Here is a 22,715-nt window from a genome sequence, read left to right as displayed (position 1 = left end):
ACTGATGGCAAAATCAATGTTCTTGCAACAGACAGAATCTTGCACTTATATATTTTTCTATTCCAGAAAATTTGAGTAGGTAATTTGACTTGTGACGGTGTCCTAAGTGACAATGTGCTTATTCTCACCATTTTAAAAACAAACCGGTGGGAATTAAGGGGTTAAAATGTTTTAAAAGCCTCTCTTTTATACATGTCCCTTTTCTTCTGCCTCCATCAGTCTATGTCACTTCTCCTTTATTCATTTGCATGCTGGTCTACCGTCTGTATTTTTCATCTCTTATCGGTGTCATCTCTTTCTCCACGACCCCTGAGCGTCGTACGCACTCTCCTCTGACTCTCTGTTCGACTCAGGATTCCTCGCTGTGCCTGCTTCGAGGAATCTGCGCTGCTTTTCTTCCTGTCTCCATTTGTTGTTTCTCATTACTTATCTCCTTCTTCCTCTTGTATTTCTCTTCTCTGTCTAGTTTCCTTCACCCTCCCCCCTCCTCCTCCTCCTCCTCCTCTTTTGACTCCTCTACTAAATATTTCCTCTAATCTTTCCCTCTCATTGTTTCTCACTTCTCTTCTTTGCTGCCATTAAACGTTTCCCTGTCATCTTTTTCCTTTTTTTTCATGCCTCTTCCTCATTGCCCCCTCTTTTGGTTGTTGTTTTCTGTTGTTTCCCTTCTCTCGCAGCCCTTTTTCTTTTTGGGTTTTGTTTTTCTCCTTACTGTGCTCCCGTGAAGTAGCTCCCTTTTACCTACATACTCACTCTGTCTTTCATCTTGTCTACCGGTTTTTGTTTGCTTGTCAAAAAACAAGCTGCTATGCTATTGTGAATTTCTATGATGTGGGGAGCACGCACAGGGTGAAACCAAGACGGTTGGGGGGAGGGGGGGGATCAATGTTGTTTTACAGCGAACAAAGCAGTGGCTGTGGCCCATAGACAGTAAGAATCAGCTGCAGTAGAATAGATCCTATTGTTCTTTGTACTTCTTTCCATTTGTGGTGAAAATGTTGCTGTTTGTTCAACGATTTATTTTTTTTTCGAGGAAGGTTCTAAAATATGTCCAGGTACACGTGACGCTCCTGTTGTCCCCAATTTTACTTAATCTCTGCGTTTGAGGTCGATTTCAACCCCCGAAGTGCTATCCTGCAGAAAATCGATGTAATTAAAATTGTCATACTAGTTTATGTATGTGCTCTTGACCATGCAAATAGCTCAATAAATAAAACGCACACACACACACACACACACACACACACACATACACACACACACCTCCCCGCCAGCAGAATAGCTTTTACTCATGGAAAAATATGTAAATAAACAGAAAAATCTCACTGACTTAACTAAAATTGGAATTACAGACCTTTGGCTTTCTATGTATTTTTAACATATGTGGAAATGCATTTATTATTGTTATCAGAAAGGATAACGTGTATTTGTTTGGTCGAAGAAGGGGAAAAAAAACAACAACTTACCATTTCAAATATTTCGTGTTATGGCTTGATGTGCATTGTAAGAAGGGACAGGACTCATGGAACGGAGGGCCTGGATTGTAAAGAAAAGGTCATGTCAAGCGTAACCTTTTGGATTGATGGTGTTACGAAGATCTCAAAGGCTGATTTTTATGTCTTGGACATGGCTGACGGAGTATCTGGCCCGGCCTAGAAGCAGTTTTGATGACAGCAGCAGTTCAAGTTTTGAAGGGTATCAGGTGTCCCCTTGTGGATGGGCGACAACGGAAAGGGTCATGCTACCCAAAGGAGGGTGGCCCTTCCTCAAGCACATTCTCCTATGTGTCATTTTGACTGCATTATATCATAGAGGAAGAGCAGTAAGAGTAATGATTGAAGGCCGCTTTACGACCGGACCCTTAGGCAGAGGGATGGTTCTTTTTTTTTTTTTTAAATAATAAAATACAAAGGTAAAATGAATATCAGCTCAGATATGTGTGTGTTTAAAAAAAAAAAAGAAGTAATATTTCTATTGAACTCCGCTAAAAAAAGCCCGGGGTCAAATTGACCTCAGAGAACACTCACAGGTTAATCTACTCGTGTTAATTTGTTTTCCCGGTTTTCTTCAATAAATCGGGATATAAGTCACGTAATAAGAAGCGAAAAGGAAAATCAATTTACCAAGATAACAAGGTCACATTGACTTCAAGCATAACAGGGGGACGAGATAAGTGTTCTCTAGTTCAACGCTCGAACCTTTTAGTCATCATGGCAGCAATAACACAACAACAGGGGTTTGAGCCCTAAATCTCAAATAAAGTCTCATGAGACAAGCTGGGTGACATAAATCCATCCATCCATTTTCTTCCGCTTATTCCTGGACGGTGGGAAGAAGCTGGAGTACCAGAGAGAACCCACACAGGAACAGGGAGAACATGCAGACTCCACACAGAAAGATCCCGTGCCCGAGCCGGGACTCGAACCGGGAACCTTCTTGCTGGGAGGCGACAGTGCACTGCACCACTGTGTCGCTGTGATATAATTACATACATGATTTTTGTGATCAGCTCAGAGGTGCAGAAAGGTGGGAGGTTCATTTTGAGTCTTCATGGTTTTTTTTTTGTTAAAATTGAGATGTTTCACTGGAAACAGAGGTCTCAAAACTCCCTCCTGTTCTATGAGTTTTGTCAAAACTCTACTGGCAAGATGCGCAGGTATAAAAGTACTCAAATTCTGAGCAAAACAAATTTATTGAGGGGGGGGGGGCAATCCCCCTGTTGTGAGGAGGGACTCTAATGATGGTAATGTCCAGCTGTGAGTTTTAAGTTTCAGTTTGTTATTTTTATGCTTTATGAATGATACATATTCAACCCAAAGTTTATGCAAGTTTCCAATTACATTCTTCCAGCAGGGAGGACAATAAGTGTCCCAAACATGAACTCCCACCAAGTTCACCGAGAGAAACAGAAGGTTCTAAAACAGATAAACAGCAGAGAAAAATAGCTGTTTGTTTTTTTTTTCCAGGAGTAGTAACTGTCCTCTTACATTACATTGATAAGAAGTAAAGCACATTACTCTGCAAATCAGGTTTAGGGTTGTTTCAATGTTCTCGCTGCATTGCCTCAGCAAAGACGATCAATCCTGAATAGATTCCTGAGCTTCTAATACGACAGAGTCAAGGCGCAGGATGACGCGGACTTCAGACGGCAGTCACTGATGGACTTTTAAACGAGCAAAATAAATAAGAAAACTAGTAAAGTAGGAGAAAAATAAAATCCTTCCGGCAGACAAATGGGAGTGAGAGAGTGAGGGACACCTATTCACTCTCGGTCCCAACTGTCTTCAACTTGGTGAGTTAACGCTCTCTGATACCATTGTGTGTGTGTGTGTGTGTGTAACTAAAAGAGAGGCTGTGTGTGTGTGTGTGTGTGTAATGCAGTGGCATTAATTAGCTGCAGACCGCTGCCATCTATCAACCTACTGCTCCAACTCTGGCCTCGACAGCTCCATTACTGTCAGATCCACTCAAATGGCCACGATCTTGATGAACGTACACTCACGATGCGGCTTTGTGTGTGTCATTCACGTACACTATTTCATGTCAGTGGACCCGCGTCATCAGATATTTTCTTTGAAAGCAAGATATCATTTAGAAATACAGACTCTATTAGTTTTATGCTAATCAGAGCCCAATAAAGGTCATAGACACACCTCTGTTTGTGTGTACCAGACAAGAAGTTCTCCTCTAAATCTTCAATGGAGGCCAGAAATGTCATAGAGTTCCTGTAGTGGCATTTCAAAAGGTTGCTTTTCGCCGTTTAAGCTAAAGGTTTCTCCACCTTGAAAGAAGAGGACAGGCTCCTGACCCCTGAACATTTCTCCGTCTTGAACGGTTTCACTGGAGACCTTTCCACTTCCCCCCAGAATCATTTGTTTGACATTGTTCACACCTTTTGAGTACCATGTTGGTGTCTTCTGTCAGAATGAGTAACAATCTCTCCAATTGTGAGCCAAAAAGGCACTGGTCTTGCTATTATTTGTCTGCTCATCTCTCCTGTGGGATTCAGCCAGGAATCAAAATAGTCCCGCTATTGGTAAAGTCACTAAAACAGACGGGGTCTGTGACGGTAGAAGGCTTGGTTGTATATACACGTTTATTGGTTTCTCTCCCCCAGAGTTAATGCAGTAGACACTAATGAAAAACATAAAATATTCCAGTAAAAAATAAAGTTTCACTTAACAAACCAGGTCTCTGCAGGGTTACTGGGGTGCATTGACCGTTGTCGTGGAGGGAAAACAAATGAGTTTGTACTCTTTCAATAGTCATTGCTCGGAGGGGACTACAGTTCCATTAAGAATACATGTATAATGTATTTTTATGGCCTACGGAAATCTGGTCAATGTTTTCTTTTTGATCAATGGCTGACTTAAGTAATAGAACCAAGACGTAATATCTTTAAGGGACTGGAAAAATCACGATTCAGTGACACCCACCAGACTAGAAACAGTTGAACTTGTTTTGGAACAGAACAGAAATGAGGAAAGCCAACATTTGAATCACAAACATGTCTTAACGATCGAAAGATACTGAAACCTGTCTGGAAAAATAATTAAAGTAGCTTCAAATTCTGGGCAGTTTTAAAAACCTGGCATGTACATGGATGAGCAACAAAGACGATCCCAAACATTTGCTCAACATGCTGAACATTCCACTACCATTAAGGATTCCAAGAAACTCCTAATATCAGGGAGATTGGTTTCTTTATCATTGTACCAAAAGTTGGGATTAGCACAAGGAATTTCGGGAATTTCCTAAAGCATATTGACAATCAAAAACAACCAGTTATTTGATATAATTTATCCACACCTTACAAAATGAAATAAAAAGACATTATAAAATAGGATTCTTTTTTTCAAGCCCATACATTTTTAACTATCGATGGGCCTACTCACACGAGGCAGTCATACGCAAGCACCTTTGTCCCCTAACTCTGGTTCTTTGACAAGTGCGAGCACTCCGAACCACGGCCAGGCGCGATGGGAAGAGTCGATCAGTACAGTACGCCTGCACGGCGGCTGCACCGAGAGTTAGCGGGTAAACTGTGGAAGATGGAGGAAAAAAACTGATTGGCGTTACAGTGCAAGTAAGTGGTTCCGGGATGCCAGAACTTGTCTCGTTCACAGGCTTGTTAATGTGTTGGATTGGCTTGTGTGCGAAATGTAAACATGAATCATCACATGTCTTCTTTAAGGTCTTGAGTTTCCTCATGAAGATCTGCGATCAGGAAGCGTTAACCTATCCGTATCGAATAGATGGACCAAGAAAATGGGACTGTCATTACGAATGTAAAACATGAAGACAGAAATACAACAGGAAGGGGATTTGGAGAACGCGTCAATCCACTTAAGTCGCCGAATGACAACGCTGAGTCAATCATATCTTTATTCCACCGACAACTGTGTGCGACCAAATGAGTGTTTCGAAAGTTAATTGAAACTACTTTGAGCAGCACACACGTATATCCTTTTCGGTTTTATCATACACTTGCCCCCCCTCAACCCCAAACACACACACACACACACACGCACACACATACACACATTCATTAAAGCAAATGGAATTAAGGGGGATTGGAAGCATAATCTCCTTCCCCAGCGGTGTGTGTGTGTGTGAACGAAGACGTTAATTTCCCGCCTCTAACGACAACTCTAACTCTTGCTTTGAAAAAGGCTGGAGCCATTTGCAACACACAGCACATGAATGATTTACAACAGATGAGTCCTCCACTCAGATGTTGCGTGCCATCAGCCAAGTCTAAGAAGGCCTTGCGTGCCTTCACACATGTGGATCTACACGCGTGCGCGCGTGTGTGTGTGTGTTACGGATACAGTTATTTTCTGAAAGCGCAGGTGTGTTTGTGGAAGGCAGTATTGCACCTCTGTCTCTCTCACTGTTTGCAGGTCTGCTTTTTCCTCTCCAGTATCCCAGTAATGACTTTAGAAAGGCTGAGGCTGCGCAGTGTACACAAACGTGTGTTTGTGCTTGCATATGTCTCCATTCTCCAGCTGTAGAGGAAAAAGATCAAAGTGCCAGGTTTGCCCAGGTCACAGGGTTACTTTCCCATTGCTGTTGTAAACAGACAAATATCTCATATTCCCGCAGCCGTGCATCCATTTCCCTTTGAAATGGATATGCACCTATTTAAATGCACACAGAGAGCGAAATGACAAGTGAACCAGAGTAGTCCCAGAGTGGCACGCACACAAATAATCATTAACATAAACGTACAAAAGGCGCACACACAGCGAGAGCCACAATCTCACGCACGCACGCACGCACTTTGTTGCACCAATTGTTTTGCTCTGCTCGCCCAGCTTTTGAGTTTGGAGATTCACTTTGTTATCTGTATCCTCTATGAATTATACATCCCCAAGTTTATGAAAGTTTCCAATTATATTCTGTGAGTAGAGAGGACCAATACGTGTCCCAAACATGAACTTCCACCTAGTTCTCAGAGAAGGTTATTAAACGCCAGATAAACAGAAGAACTAAATAGTTTTGTTCCAGTGTTAGATACCGTTCTTTGTGTTGTGTGTATTGATAACTTTTTTTTTTCTGTCATTACTCTGCAAGTCAGGTTGAGAGATGTTTGAATTTTTTTGCTGCATTGCTTCAACACTTCCAGAGACAATTGATCTTGAATTGATTCCCGAGCTTTTAAAATGCCAGTGTAAGGCGGAATGGCAGGGACTTCTGATGACACGAAGAAAAAAAAAAAAAAGAAGACTGTAGTTGGGTTTCGATTAATTAATTCCGATGCATATTTTGTACAGTATAAGATTTATTACAATTGCACCATTAAAAAACAAAACAAAAAAACAAAAACATAACTCCAGTTTGTAAACAAAGTTTTTCAAAAGGAGTAATTTCAAGAAACAGGTGGTGGAAACTCCTATTTCAGATGATGTAGCGACTCCTTAACCATGACTCAGCTTTTTTTCTGACGTTTTCCTGGATATTCACAAACTTTGTCTCTGCACTGTATGGAACTTGGCCTCTACTAGTCAGCACAAAAGAGCTTTTACAACTTGTCCGACTGAAACAAATTCCGTAAGAGTTCAATTTTTATTTTTTTTATTTTTTTTGCTCAAAGATGACCAAGGCGACCTGGACTTACGGCCATGCTTGATCTTACTTACACTGCCATCTTCTGACACAAATAAACATTGCATAGCTTAGTTTATTCACCGGCCAATCTCGTAACTCACTGGTTAAGTTATCATACACAGCCGATGAGAACCCGGGCCATTATTTGGGGGTTTCTGGTATAGGCAGCAGATATACGGTCCAAGTCTTCCTTGTTCTGTCCGCCGTTCATTGTTTATGGTCCGCATGGCAACTGGACACGTTTGCATGGAGTTGAAAGATGACAAATAGGAGTGGATTGTGTCAGAAGTAGCTAGATTACAGTAAGATACGTTTGCAGATGAATAAGAAAAAGGCGAATAATAAGTAAATCATTAGAAAAAAAAGTATTATTCCGTCCTTTATTTCAGAAAATGCGCTCCCTCTCTTTTGCACGCCACATGGGCTGTTTGCCTCGTGATTGGTCAAAGCTACTGGAATGAAAAACAGAAACCAGAAGCTTCCCTTCCCTTCCCTTCCCAGACATTTTCTCTCGTGCCTTTAGATTCTGTGTTTCTATCCAAAACTTTTTGGGGGGGGGGGGGGGGGTGAATCCACTCCAAGTCAGACGATGGAAAACGCAACTTCTTTGCAAAATTTTCAAAGTTCTCTTTCAATTCACTCGACAATTAAATGAAAACATGACTAGCATGTGACTGGCTTCAGAAATATCCCTGACATACACAGAGACCCTTCTTAATCCCTCTGTGTCATAGCTACTGGGTTTGCTGTGTTCAGCAATTGCATGCGTTTGTGTGTGTGTGTGTGTGTGTGTGTGTGTGTGTGTGTGTGTGAGACACATAAGTGTTTGGTTGTGTGCAAACGACAGACAGCTGACACACCATATGTTTTGATTCAGATTGGCAGTTAAGTCTTACTTCCAGTGAATGCCAACAAGACGTCTATTCAACGTGTGTATGTGCGCGCGCGTGTGTGTTTGCAAGTACTGGGTCTACCCTTGCCATCCCCCTCTGTCAGATGAAAAATCAATCGGCCTGTCAGCCATCTAACACCTTTGGCCCTTAATGCTACCTATCACTGGTAATACCTGCGTGTGTGTCCCCTGTCATTCTCCCAGCTGCTTTCTCTCTCCATCCTCCAATCTGACTGTTGTGCCGTTTGTCCATTTGTCCCTTTTCCTCTACAATAGTTTTTTGTTTGTTTGTTTGTTTTCATCCTTGGCCGTCTTCACCCTCGGGCCATAACCCTAATTAAATAAATGACACACACGTCTTGTTCAACATAAAGATTCTCCTTTTATTCACCATTTCAGTCTCTCCCCTCCATTCTTACACTCTCTAAAATTGTTTGTTTGCTTCCCTCGCGTATCTGAACCAACAAATTTATACAGCCCTGCGGTTTAATTTTCATGATGACAACGTTTCACATCCCAGAGAATTATTTATCACAGCGATGCTGCAGGGAGCAGAGAGCTTTTATAACGTTTCCTACATACATCTCAATAAAAGATATGCATGAAGATGTAAAATTGATGGGAGAATTATCATCGCGCCACTCACCTTTTGTTATTTAGATGAGGGATGTTTTCTTCCAGTTGGGGAGGAGCAATGATAATGTGTGATAATCAACAGGAATGTCCTTAGAAATATAAATATATGACGGTGTTCCAAGAACTCAGGAAGGCTGGATATGCTGTCACGCTAGAATATTGTGGAAGAAACTGTTTTTCGGCACCAATCACCTCACTCATTCTTCGCTCTCCTCTTTTTTTTTTCTTTCTCCAGATCCCTCAGATCAGCTACGCCTCCACAGCCCCAGAGCTGAGTGATAACACCCGCTATGACTTCTTTTCCCGTGTGGTACCACCGGATTCCTACCAGGCCCAGGCCATGATGGATATCGTCACAGCGATGGAGTGGAACTATGTGTCCACATTAGCGTCTGAGGGCAACTATGGCGAGAGCGGTGTGGAGGCATTCATTCAGATCTCCAGAGAAACCGGTAGGAACCCTGCCTTAAGTCTTCCATCTTTTATGGCGCCAGTAGCGCCTCACTGCGGTCCATCAGATGGCTCATGTCTGCCAATGATGTGATTTGTCGTTGTTGGCTGGTTCTCAAAGGTTGGATTTGTTGTTGTCATTTGAATATATATGAAGAACAGTGACCGTCTAGCAACTGTTCAATCCTCACTCCTCCCTTTGACAGGATACTGAACCCCTAATTGCTCCTGATGAAAAGTTTGGCACCTTGCATGGCAGCTTCCATCATCAGTGTGTGTGTGTGTGTGTGTGTGTGTGTGAATGAATATATGCGTTGACATCATAAAGTGCGACAAGTGCTGCGAAGGAAGAAAGGCACAACATAAAAATGGATTTCATCAGTCCAGTACCCATGTGTCTGTGGGAGCTACACGGGTAAACAAGACCATCAGCTAGCAGGTTCCTACCAGAAAGACAATGTTAGATAAGAGGTTTCCTCCTGAGTAGGATCAATTATGACTGGACTACATGAAGAACGAGTTGAGTAGTTTTTACTGGTGATGTGAGAGGGCCAGCACATCCGAGGTAGATCAGGGTGGTGGTTGGGTGCGGGATGGGGTGTTTCGGTCGGCCTACTGAAATAGTACGAGTGCAACTGCTCCCCATAAGCTGCCGTAGCTAGCTTTGCGCGGCTAAAGCTACATGAACGACAACCAACATAACTGGTGAACTAACAGCTGACAGAGATGATGCCGCCACATCCGTATTGTGCTGTGCTTGTGTTAGTTTACCAGTGAAATCAGATGAAACCTCGTCACATTATTTCGTCTGTCCCGCGACCTTCATCTTACTTATGGCATCGTTCTTTCACTTGCTTACAAATCAAATGTCTGTTCTGATCTGAGCCAGTCAGATTATGATTTTAGGAATCCAAATAGACACGCTTTTTAAAAAAAATGAGTAGGGGAACTAAGTTCAAGGTGTTCTCATTCTGTGCTGTGAAACTTCCTTCCTTCCATTACAAGATAACAAAAAATATGATCTCATAGTACATTTCGGGGGGTGTAATTTGTGATCGCTGGCTTTAGCCTGTAATTTGAGGTCAACTGCAACTGCAAAAACAGAGCAAAACCCGTTGCTTGAATCTCTCAGAAAACTCCGGTGATGATTCACTCTTCAGATAAATTGCAGGCTGTAGATTGCAGACTGTGGTGAGGGAAACGAGACGGCGAATTATCGCCGCAAGCATTTGTTAGAAATGTGCAGCTGCTTTCTAAATTTTCCTCTTTGGCTCATTGTGAAATATAAGTGTCGCTGGATTCCAACAAAAATGACTGGAACCTGTCCAGCATTGAGCAATAATCAACAACTGCGCAAAGATCTAAAGGGGCACTTATCCACATTTGAGTGCTGGTTTTTGCCATTGAAGGCTCTGATTGTTCCAGTGGTCTTAGACGTTTATTGAGACGGACATGTCTCACCTGTAACAGATGTCTCACTCTGGAATCTTGGAGGTGAGTTTTTGCAGGAAAACAAAAAAAATGTAACTATTAGGAAAAAGTTGGAGTGCAAAAAATCCCAGTGCAGTGGTTTCAAAAATGTGAAGAAAATGAATTAGGGTGCAATGATGCGTCACAGTACGCTCAAAGGATCTTTACACGCCTGGTATTATAGATCCTTCACCTTGTCTAGCTGGCTTATTGCAGGAAATATCTTTGCTCTTATCCTGCCATGCTTCTGTGCAAACTGATGCCGGGTCAACACAACCATACCTGTATTGACAAAAAAAAAAAAAAAAAAACCATGACCTCCATCTGTCTCTCTACCCTTGGAACAGCATGTATCTCCAGGAAAAATGCTTCCATGTAGGACATGCGGGCTTTCATTCACATGTAGCAACACCAGCCCTGTCACTCAACAGTAGTTTATGGCCCTGTGCGCGCCTGGTCAAGATCCGTCCTGATGTGATCTGATCACAAGTGGTCAGCTGTGTTCAGCGTATTCCCACTTGGCTTTAACATGTGTCCTCACACGTGTTCGCTGTGATTGGATCTCCCCTCCCCGCTTTGTGTACAGCCGGCTACAGTTTGTATGAGTTGCAAGTGATACAAGTGAGATTAAATTGCTTTGGATCGTGTCGATCAACAAACAGACCCTTGACGATCACAGACATATTTAATGAAATGCAGAGCGGCACAGCCGGCTTTCTTTTTTTTTTTTTGGTGGCATTTCCGCTTAAATAAAGGATGTCAGCTAATGAGGCGGTCCGTTAATGTGAGCCAGGATGCATTTGCATACACGCTGAAATGACGTGGCAACATGTGGCCGAGAATGTGGTTTCTGTGACCAGATCTCAGGATGCGCCGAGGGTGTGCACACCTGGTATTTAAAGCTGTCCACATGCGATCGGATCGCTCAGGATGGATCTTAATACCAGGCGTGCAAAGGTCCTTTGAGCGTGTTGTGACGCATCATTGCACCGTACTTCATTTTCTTCACCTTTTCGGAATCACTACACTAGGATTTTTGTACTCCGACTTTTTCTAATGCATTTTTTTGTCTTCCTGCAAAAGCTCACCTCCAAGATTCCAGAGTGAGACATCTGTTACAGGTGAGACATGTCCGTCTCCATTAACTTCCAAGACCACTTGTGATCAGATGACATCAGGACGGATCTTGACCAGGCGCGCACAGGGCCATGAACTACTGTTGAATGACAGGGCTGGTGTTGCTACATGTGAATGAAAGCCCGCATGTCCTACATGGAAGCATTTTTCCTGGAGATACATGCTGTTCCAAGGGTAGAGAGACAGATGGAGGTCATGTTTTTTTTTTTGTCAATACAGGTATGGTTGTGTTGACCCGGCATCAGTTTGCACAGAAGCATGGCAGGATAAGAGCAAAGAAATTACTTTTCAGACATTTTGTGGTTTCTGTGTTTCCTGTTCAACTCTGAAGCGGACAATTAGTCCATAATTGTCATTTAAAGCCAAAACGATGGAAGAATGGTGTCCAGGTTTAAGAATACCGGAATTTATCCTTCAAGTTGATACCAAATATTAATTTAACAGTGTCGTGCCAGTGAATGGCCAGAGCATACTCTGAATCGGGGTGTCACAGGACGTGGGTACGGAAACATTTCAACATCTGACGTCGTAATCGGACATTCGAATTAAAAGAAGAATCATGAAGAAAGAAACTAAAGACATTTTGTTTTGGGATGTTTGGGTGAAATCATGGTTATTCATCATGAAATTCGAAGCTTTAATGGGCCTTTGTAAATTAGTTCTCACTTTTTGTAGAATTTGGACCAAAAGAAGTGCAGCTGGGCACAAAGACAAAAATTAGGAGCGGTTGAGTATTCGCTTGATTACTCGCTGTGTTAACTGTCTCGTGAGCTGCTTCACTAGCTTGTAGAAACAAACGCGTGATTTGTCGATACGAGCCCGAAGCCTTTCGACGGTGGCCAATTTCGATGAATACAAAAGGCTGCGGTGTCAACGGTTCACATCATTTGCAGGCCCGTTATCATTCAACCAGATGAGTTATGAATGAGCAGAATGAAATCTGTCGGGAATTCCGAGAGTCATTTTTAATATCACTCCTCCATTAAATACTGGAGTAGCGAAAAAGATGAGAGTAAAATTGCGCTGGAGTGAATGAGTGCCACAGAGAACAGGAGAGGAAGGGACTCTGAGGGACAGATCACTTGTCTCTTTTGATGTGAGACTTTAAATACGTGGTCCCGGTGGTCCTGCAAGCATCAAGTTGGGTGAATGCTGCCTCATATCAGCTTATGAAAACCTCCAAGTGATGTTGACAGATCAAAATGCTGTCTGCTTCCCTGTTTACGTCTCAAATGTATATTGAAAACACATCACGTCGGATGTTGACAAATATTTACAGACTGACAGGGCTAAAGGCATGTAAAGGAATCCATTGGAGACCATAGCAGTTGAGATCTTTTCATATTTATCTCCCTATCATTTCCTGCTCCCGCATTTGTTTGTGTGCCAGAATGACAGCTTGGTGGATGTCTGTGCTGCTGTCAATCCGTCCTTCTCCTGTCTGGGCTCGTATTTGGAGCCGACTCGCCTCGGGCTGGATGCTGTGGCAGTCAGCACATAGATCTTTACTGCGGTGTCAGATCAGTCCGTGTGCCTGGCCATGTGTGTGCGTGCGTGCTATTGTAAAGCAGTCCTCAGCAATGTGCGTGTTTGTTTTTTTTTTTTGTGTTTCGGTAGTCAGCAGATAGCTCTTAGCCCTCTCTTTTCGAGTGTGTGTTTGTGTGTGTGTGTGTGTGTGTGTGTGTGTGTAAAGTAGTGCCACATGCTGTGACAGCAGTCAGTCAGTTGTTTACTCTGCAGCTCTGCAGATCTATGTGAACAGAACTAAGAAGATGAAAGGATTGGCGTGCAGGGGGAAAAAAAAAAACATGGTAAATAAAAAGGTAGAGTAAAAAAGTGACCAAGGAGGGAGTGCGACAAGGAAGCAGGGGCTGCAGCAAAATAAAAATGGTGGTTTTAATGTTGCATCTCCCCAAACACTTAAGGGGTGTAATGGAGGTAACAACTAAATGTAGATAGGAAGTGAAGCTTGATAAATTATTGATCTGAATAAATATAGATTAAACTTACAGGAGCAACATGAAGAACAACACTAAAAAACACCAAATTCTTGACAGAAAAAAAAAAAAGTAAAATGAGGCGAGATGAGGGAAGGAGCTGATTGGACACAAGGACCAGGAAGTAAGGCAGAACAAGACAGAATATAACAGGCTCCGATCAAATATAAGACAGCTATTTCTAAAAATGAAAAAAGGCTAACTAACTAACTAAAAGGACTCAAGCATTTACTAAAAAGTCCAAAATGATTAAAAAAAAAAAAAAGGTTATCACTCATTTACCAGAGAAACTCAGGTGGATGTCCCTGAGAGTGTGTGTGTGTGTGTGTGTGTGTGTGTGTGTGTGTGTGTGCGTGTGTGTGTGTGTGTGTGTGTGTGTGTGTGTGTGTGCCCAAACACATGCATATGAATCTCTGACAGGGTGAACATGTCTTGTAAGCATGAGCCAGGGGTTACAGTCAGCGTGTCAGTGTGGACTCTGGAGCTAGCTCATGTTAAATTATGCCAAGTCAAGTTGTGTTTCTCTGCCCGTCTCTCTCTCTCTCCCTCCCACTTCCCACTTAACACAGAGAGTTACTCAAATATTTACTGCTCCAATACAATATTTCAAACCGAATATGTCCTACTTCTGTTTTCGTCTCCACAGCTGCTGTGTTGCTTCACTCCCAGGAGGAGTTACCAAGAGAAAGAAAGAAAAAAAAAATCAGCACAGCTAATTTTTCAGCCAAGTCCACATGACAGTCAGCAAAATCCTTTTGTTTGTTTCGTAACTGTTTTAGGGACAACCAGAAATAACTTACAGCAGTGACTGCGGATGCTGGTATTGCCTCTCATGACACATCGTTGCGGACAATCATTCTACCATCTCACATGATACGGTCCACTTAAAAAGCACCACGAACATCCATGGAGAAGTCGTTTTTTTCTTTTTCTTTTTCCAGCAAAACTGAATGAGGTTCTTCTTTGATTCCGAATATAGCCTTCATTTGTCTGAAAATCAGGAAGTTTGTTTTTGCATCGTCCTGCTGAGAGATTGACGAAAGGACACCGTCTCCTTGCTGGAGGTAACAAACACAGTGCAGTCTTGACTGACTGTGATCTCCCTCTGCAGCGGAAGAAAGAACTGAACCCTGGCGTGACCCTAGTAGGCTATACTCTTCCGATGTCACACTTGTAGTAAAAAGAGGATTTTGATAATGACATTTGGGTCTTATGACCAACAGACTGCTCTTACAAAAGAATGGCCCCCTCATTATTTTGTAAGCAACAGCGTGCTTGAGTTTTTCCTTGAATTGACCTTTAGGATCCTCGTTCCTTTTTTTTTTTTGCGTCTAACGTGAAATCCAATGAATGTTAAATCACAGATCGCTTCCTTCCATCCATCAATTTTCTACTGCTCATCCTGTTAAGGGTTCCGGGGGAGCTGGAGCCTATCCCAGCATGTCTTAGGACTGTGGGAGGAAGCCGGCGTACCAGAGAGAACCCACACAGGAACAGGGAGAACATGGAGACTCCACACAGAAAGATCCCGTGCTCGAACCTGGAACCTTCTCGCTGTGAGGCAACAGTGCTAACCACCACACCAACGTGCCGCCCCTGATCGTTTCCATTGTAACCAAAAAATTCTGAATTCTTCAAAAAACACAAGCATATATATATATATATATAGTTTTAGAAGCAGGTGCATGGCTGGTGGTGCTGCTGAAACCAGCTCATGAATATTTGAAGCAGTTTATGACCAAGATTCAGACGGAATGATGCTAATTGGTTCCTCCCATCCAAACAAGTGCATCAGCTTTAAATTTGAAAGCACACATTGAAGCACCAGTCTTAGTTAAGGTCTGAATTTAAGTTTAGAGCCCAAAAAAAATTCCTAATAAATCGTAAGACCACCCCAAGTCTTCCCTTAAGTCACACGCCGAGCTTTTGTTCTCACATTAGTTTTTCCTGGCGTTTTAAAAGTAATTTTTGTGATTCTGTAGGTGTACAGTAATTTATTTAGTTTAGGAAGTGAACCGTGGCAACGATCGTGGGATAAATAGGCAGCTGGAGCGGAATACTTCCAAGCAGCCCGTTCAAATGGGAGGGAAAAAAATGACCTAATATCATAAATCTCTAGCCAGACTCTTCTCTTCTGTTGTTCCCAAATGGTGGAACGAACTACCCAACTCTGTGCGTTCTGCTGAGTCCCTTTCTACTTTTAAGAGATAATTGAAGACTCAATTGTTCAGAGAGCACCGAGGCACTGAACCTGACTCTTCTCCTCTTTGTCCTGTGGGGTAGAATCAGTCAGAGGGTCCAAGACCCAGCACTTAGTGATTACGTAGCACTAACTGTGTCGTGTCATGTTGTATGTTTGTCCAAAAAAAAAAAAAAAGGGGGGGGGGGCGACACTTCTTCCGCAGTACCTGTGACCAAATCACAACTGAAGCACTTTTGCGCTTCCTATGGACTTTTCCTTAATTATGTCTAAATTCTTGCTTGTGTTGTACATCGCTTTGGACAAAAGCGTCTGCTAAATGAAATTGTAGAATTGTAGAATTGAACCTGAGTGATCCATCCATCTTTAACTGCTTTTCCGTGGTTGTTTTGCAAAGGTTTCAATTCCTGTAAGAGACCCCACACCTCCCTTTCACTGACCACATTAGCCTACTCTTACTGGCGGAGCCTGAGGCACTCCCAAGCCAGCGTGATCTAATTCCACCACCTAAGTCCGTGGTCTGCCCTGCAGCCTCCTCCCAGCTTTCGACGTGCCTGGAAAACCCCTCTATGGAGATGCCTAGCAGGCATCTTTACTAGATGCTAATACCACCTAAGCTAAGTCCTTTCTAGGCAAAGGAGCATCAGCTCCCTCCCTCGCGGGGGACTGAACTTGTTACCTTGTTCGTCAGGGAGGAACCAGTTACTCACTTGTCTTGTCCACTTTGTTGTTTTGGTCATGACCTGTATTTCATGACCGTAGATGAGAGATTTGTTTGTATGTAGATTACGAGATTTGCCCCGGTCCAATTTTACTCCGGTTACAGCAGTGTGGTCATACGCAGAGTGGGACGCCATTCCTGTTGCTGTGGTTCTCTGTCGCCCCTCATTCAAGAAAAGAACCCCAGGGACACTTGAAGTCCCTCATGTAGAATAAGGACGTGTCAACTTGCGCATTATGAAAGCATGTAAACTTTATTCAGAAAAAGACACTGGTAGTGTGTGTCCCCACCAACCAGGGCTCTCTTGTCACACTAGCCTCGAGTCAGTGAGCATGTTTACTCAGCAATAGTCGTTCACGAATATGTTTTGCTTTCGCACGCAATAAATCAATTTAACCGAGCGGGCAAAGTTTAATTTAGACAGGTCAATCTGATGGAGATTATCACGCAGTTGCTATTGCTGGGAGAGAGGGGGAAGGGTTCTATTTTCTGGCTGTACATGGATTCAGTGAAGAGGAAGTAAGGCTTAGATTTGACTTGTGTCTCTAGACCTGATAGTGCTCAGTTGGGGAAGCTCCACAAAACAGGTGCTCTAGCCCTGCACTTCTAGCTAAAGGGCACTCTTTCGACTCCCTATGCCACTCTGCTGTTGACCCTTGCTGTGGAAAATTACAGCATACGGTGCTGAATCTTACAATGCCGAGATAGTTTTCGCCGCCTGTCAAGCTGCATTCGGAGCGTGTGGATCCTCGTACTACAAAATAAGAGTGGTACTTGCCGAACCAGAAGACATCTTTTAAATCCAGTCACGGCCCTTTCTCCTTCCAGTACCCTTCCTCACCTCCCAAAAGGAATGCATCCGGGATTAAACCACCGCATCTACATTCAGACAGTGTAGAGAGTGCATGTGTGTGTGCAAACGTGTTTCTTGATGTGTGCAACAGAGAGTGAATTTGTGTCAATAAGAGCATCTGTGAAAGAGAGTGTCTAAGGTAACATATGTAGGAGTGACAGCGAGTGTGTGGCTTGAATTCACCAATTTAGACCGGTCACCGCCCCCTGACACGGCCCCTCAACAGATGCTGTGAACGGCGGTAATGAAGGAGGCAGAAAAATGAGCAGGACCGAGAGAAAAATAATTAAACATTTATCTCCTGATTCGTGTAATTAGTTCTCTGGCTCTAACTAATCTTCTGCCTTTTTGCTTAGCTTTGCCTCTTTAGTTCGCTTTCAGCCTGAACCGGCCCTCTACAATGAGGGCGGTCTTTGTCAATATTCTAGTCTTGCTACTGGTTGAAGTTGTTAGATTCAGGCAAGAGGAACCATACGAGATGTTATTCGAGAGCATTTTGATGCATTTCTCACCTGTTTTATGTCAGTTTATCAGACCTCATGCGTCACGTCAAGTCCACGTGTGTTGGAAATCATCTTGGCAACTTTAACACCGAGCCAGTCAGGGTGAAAACACATATTTCCCGATTGATATCACACTATTTGACTGCTAAACTGATTTGTAATGCAATTATACAAGCAACAGTAATGTGATATTATTGATTTCATTTTGTATGCTCAAACATCACATTGGAACACAAGCATAATGAAATCCCAGAGATTACATCCCACAACACAGCAGTCTTTATCCATGGGTTTTAATTCTGTGTACTTGAAAGCAGTGAATACTGGGGTAAATAAACTTAAAAATCAAACAACAGACGGCAGATCGACGAAATGATTTGGTGTAGTTTTACTGACTCATGACAAACTTCTTTATTCAAACTGACGAATGTCTCTGTGCGTTTGTTGCCTGCTAATGTTCGTCTTCCAAGACTGATTATGTAGTTATTAAAACAAAACACGCTTGTGGCATCTATACTTTGTAGTGTAACAAGAAGGAAATAAGTACCACAAGTTATTTGGCAAGTATTTTGCATAAATACTCCTTGGGGATTATTCTTTTGATGAACCCGTTCGCCGTGCGAAAAACGAAGATTGCTGCCGCCTTTCCAAGGTGGACACCAATTCTGGTCTTGTGTTGTTTCCCAATATAAGATGAAAAAGAGACCAAATCTTCCGTTTAATAAAGGAAATGCTTTAATTTGAGCATAAAATTAGACACTGATGAAGATGACCCCATTTTTTTCAGATGTATTTCCAAGAAGAAAAGAAAACTGGAATTATTCAGAACTATACAGTATTTTTGGAGCACTACTTGGCTGAGAATTGAAGATTCTCTGCTGCAGGATAACTCCCAGCGTCTGTGTCAATGTCCCGACAATGCACGACCCTCACGGCCTTGTGTCTTGCCTCTTTATTTTGTTCTCCATCCATCCATCCATCCATTTTCTTCCACTTATCCTGTTAAGGGTCGGGGGGGGGGGGCTGGAGCCTATCCCAGCGGCCACGGGCGAGAGGCGGGGTTCACTCTGGACAGGTCACCAGTCCATCGCAGGGCCAACACATAGAGACAGACAACCATTCACACTCACAGTCACACCCACAGTCAATTTAGAGTATCAATCAGCCTCGTCCCCTCTAGATGTCTTTGGACTGTGGGAGGAAGCTGGAGTACCAGAGAGAACCCACGCAGGAACAGGGAGAACATGGAGACTCCACACAGAAAGATCCCGTGCTCGAGCCGGGACTCAAACCCGGAACCTTCTTGCTGTGAGGCGACAGTGCTAACCACTGCACCACCGTGCAGCCTTTATTTTGTTCTGTCAACATCAAATTATTAGCAATTTGAAGATCAATTTGTGACATTTGTTCATCGATTCAGACTTGCGGGAGTTGTTTTCTGTCCCACTTCTACTACCTAATAGGCTGTACAAGTCCGTCCTCGATCACGCTTGAAGAAAAAGGGGCCCAGGAGATGAGAGGTGACATGAGAGGTGGTTGTTTAACTTCTCTTTTAAACCTGGTGGGTTAGCTATGTACCACATATCAAGCCTGAGTTTATAAGTTAGAACTCCATGTCCCGCAAAGCAAAAGCATATTCTTCTTCTTTTTCTTCAAAAAAAAAAAATACTTGCACACATCCATAGTAGAATAAAAGGAATTCGACTTGTGATTAAGGTACAAAAACAGATAAAGAGTTTTTTTTTTTTCCTTGGGCAAGGGCAGATATCCCTGCATATCCCTGAAGATATCCCTGAAAACTGGTATTAGTCTAATTTACCATGCTGAGGTCGCTGACACAAAGTAATTGTGTTTTGAATTTCGTACAACAAGTAAAATATATCAACCTTTATGCAAATGTGTTATTATATCAACCAGAAAATTCCCTCACATGCGCATGGCTTCACTGAAATACTTCACACACACAAATGCATGCGCACGCACACACACACACACACACACACACACACACACACACACACACACTCAAAAGAAAGAGGGGGGAATCAAGAAGAAAAAGAATTTTTACTGAAGTGACAGCGTTGTCCCTCCGGTCAGTTTAGGTCTCGGCGTCGGCGTCCTTGATTAGATTCCCCTCACAACTCCAGGCTCATACTATTCATCACTACACACACACACACACACACACACACACACACACACACACACACACAAACGGGGAGCACGAACATCAACCAATTCATTTGTAACTAATTACACCAGCCTTGGTTTTTCATCTCAAGGTGAGCCTGTCTTTGCTGTCTTCGTGAAAAAGCCCATCTTAAAGGGAACTTGTTTATACCATTGGTTTGTGGTCTGCTCGTTGCCTTGTTTATGAAGCCTGAATATAAATACGTAATTCTATGATTTGTTTTTTTGCATGCATATTCAAAATGAATACATTAACTCTTGGTTTGCCGTTGCTCCATAAGACGTATTTGCCGCCTTTGCCGGAAAAGGTTGATTCAAAAAAAGGAATCTAATTTATCTTGAAGCGGTCATTAACATCTAAGTTTCTATTATAATAAAGCTGATGTCTGCCTTATGCTGCCAATATCTCACCTGGGTGAAACTGACAATATCTATTAGGAGTTAACAGCCCTCTGCGGATGACATCGATATTGCCAGAGGACATCCAGAGATGGTAATTATTACCTGTGCACCTCTGTGAATTTCATCCCATTCAGCTGAAACTGCCATTTTTTTTTTTTTTTTTTTTTGAAGCAGTTTCCCTCAGCCAACCCTCATATGAAGTTCAACAGAAATTACCTCGAAAAACTCTGGGGCTGTGTGTGATGCTTTTTCAACCTGTCAAACCCCCCTTAAGAGTTTTTTACCGTCAAGTTTTGCCAATCGAAGGAAAAATTTGCCTCCCGTGAAGCAGTTTTGCTGAAATGCAGGATGTAAATGCTCCGAGCTAAAAATACATTCCACAGACACACATTTGTCCTGTTTTAACAGCATCATAGTGGCACATTTAAGGCCCGGTAGGACAAACTGTGAAATAAAGAAAGCTCTAAAACGTGGGGGCTTTGTGTGGTGACCATTTTGGGACACTGAATGTTATCTCTTTGTTGTCTATTAGATGGATCGTGTCTATTTCAGCTCCAGTGATTTTCTTGACAGATGTGAGAACTCTTCTGCCACAGAGCAAGAGAAGGTGCTGGGCAGAGGAACAGATAGAAGGACAGAGAAATGGGGGTTACAGGTTTGTGTGTGTGTGTGTGTGTTTTCGAGAGAGATGCGTTCTCTGTCCTTATTTGGCCTCTTGGTTCCACAAAGCCAAGCCCCCCCCCCCCCCCTTTCAAAATAACATAATCCAAGCAATATGAGTTCATCAGTGTGAACACAAATTTGTGTGTGTGTGTGAAAGGGATATATACTATAACAGTACTCCTTGAATGTCTTGTTTATTCATTTTGATTTTCATTTATTCCCACGAAAAATACAAAATGCTGTGAAATGCTGATTTTTGGGCAGGTGGGTGAGGGTTAATCAGGTCGTGGTGAGGGTTAGTTTCCTCAAAAAGTAAGCAAGTCTACGTCGCTCGAAAGTGAATAAACGTGTTTTTGCAGTTTATTTTTGCAAGGTGCAGTTTAAGTGAGACGTTTGTGTGTTCTCAGGGAGTTGGACTTGTGTACGCTTGGACAATTTTGAAGCACTTCCAAGCTTCTGTACTTTTCTGCTCCAGTAACTAATTCCCCCCCCCCCCCCCACCTAATTTTTTTTCAATCTTTCATCTCTGTCTTGCAGGGCTCTGATGGTCATGGTTAAAATAATAATAATTTAAAAAAAAAAATTTTTTTAAAAAGCAGCCAATGTTGGCTGTTACGCTGCAAAGAAATCTGCTGACTCGAAAAACCTCAAGGTGCTTTTCGTGTTCCATTTGAAAGAATGATGAGTTGGCATAAAACAAATCTGAAGGGCAAGCCAAATATCTTAGCATGAAGGAATCACGGACACAGAAAGAAGAATGTATGCTGGAACACACCTGCAGCCACACTAAGAGATTCGCAAAGGTAGAGTCGCTACTTGTAGAAATGTTTTTTTTTTTCTTTTCCTTTTTGAGAAATGTGTCTTGTGTTTTCTTTCTTTTTTACGAATACCATCCAGTGGAATCACGGTAAATTGATGCGTGCGTCGTCTACCTGCGGTTCCTTCTCCGTTGCTCTTCACTGACGAAAAAGTTCACCGCATCATTTTCCGTGTTAGATCGCTTTTTTTTTTTTTTTCGCATAATCTACGCTCACTAGGCTGAGGGACTTCCTCCTTGAAAGAGCCATTCCTTTCAAGTTTTCTTTTTCCACCACTGCAGCTGAGTCCGTGCAGGATTCTGCTACCGGACAGCAGATTTAAACTCGCTGGAATGCAAATAGAGATTTTTTTCTTTTTTTTTTTTTCTTAAACGACTTCATCCGCGTTGAGGAAACTCGTTTGACAAGAGCTTGACTTGTGAAGAACATTCATTTCTATAGCTTTAACAAATGGGGACAGATCATTTTTGCCTCGTACGAGTCAAGCAAAAACCTGTAGGGTAGGAAAAAAAAATAGTCGACAAACCGGGTGATTAACATAAGATGTCATTCCAAGAGGAATGATTTATAGGAGCCTCTGTGACTACGGAGTTAAATCTGCCACTGTTTTGGTAATCAATTAACCTTTTACTTTTATTTTTCAAACAAAAATGCCAAACATTACGTTGTACCC

General features: G+C 42.5%; 1 protein-coding gene across 5 annotated transcripts in view; it reads left to right on the top strand.

Moving 5' to 3' along the window:
- The window catches only part of grm8a (glutamate receptor, metabotropic 8a), a 308,183-nt gene that overhangs the window by 120,489 nt on the left and 164,979 nt on the right, over nt 1-22,715 (top strand). For all 5 annotated transcript variants that reach the window (XR_015112503.1, XR_015112502.1, XM_086202203.1 and 2 more), the window contains exon 3: nt 8,874-9,090. Coding sequence is in view for 3 of the 5 variants with exons in the window: in XM_086202203.1 (XP_086058329.1) it covers nt 8,874-9,090 (217 nt within the window). In the remaining 2 variants the exon portion in view is untranslated. The remainder of the gene's footprint in view (nt 1-8,873; nt 9,091-22,715) is intronic.

The sequence above is a fragment of the Aulostomus chinensis genome, chromosome 4, assembly GCF_037954235.1.
Source record: "Aulostomus chinensis isolate RoL2024-O1b breed Wild chromosome 4, RoL_Achi_v1.0, whole genome shotgun sequence".
NCBI lineage: Eukaryota > Metazoa > Chordata > Actinopteri > Syngnathiformes > Aulostomidae > Aulostomus > Aulostomus chinensis.
The sequence above is the reverse complement of the archived record's forward strand: the minus strand, read 5'-3'. Positions and strand labels throughout refer to the sequence as shown.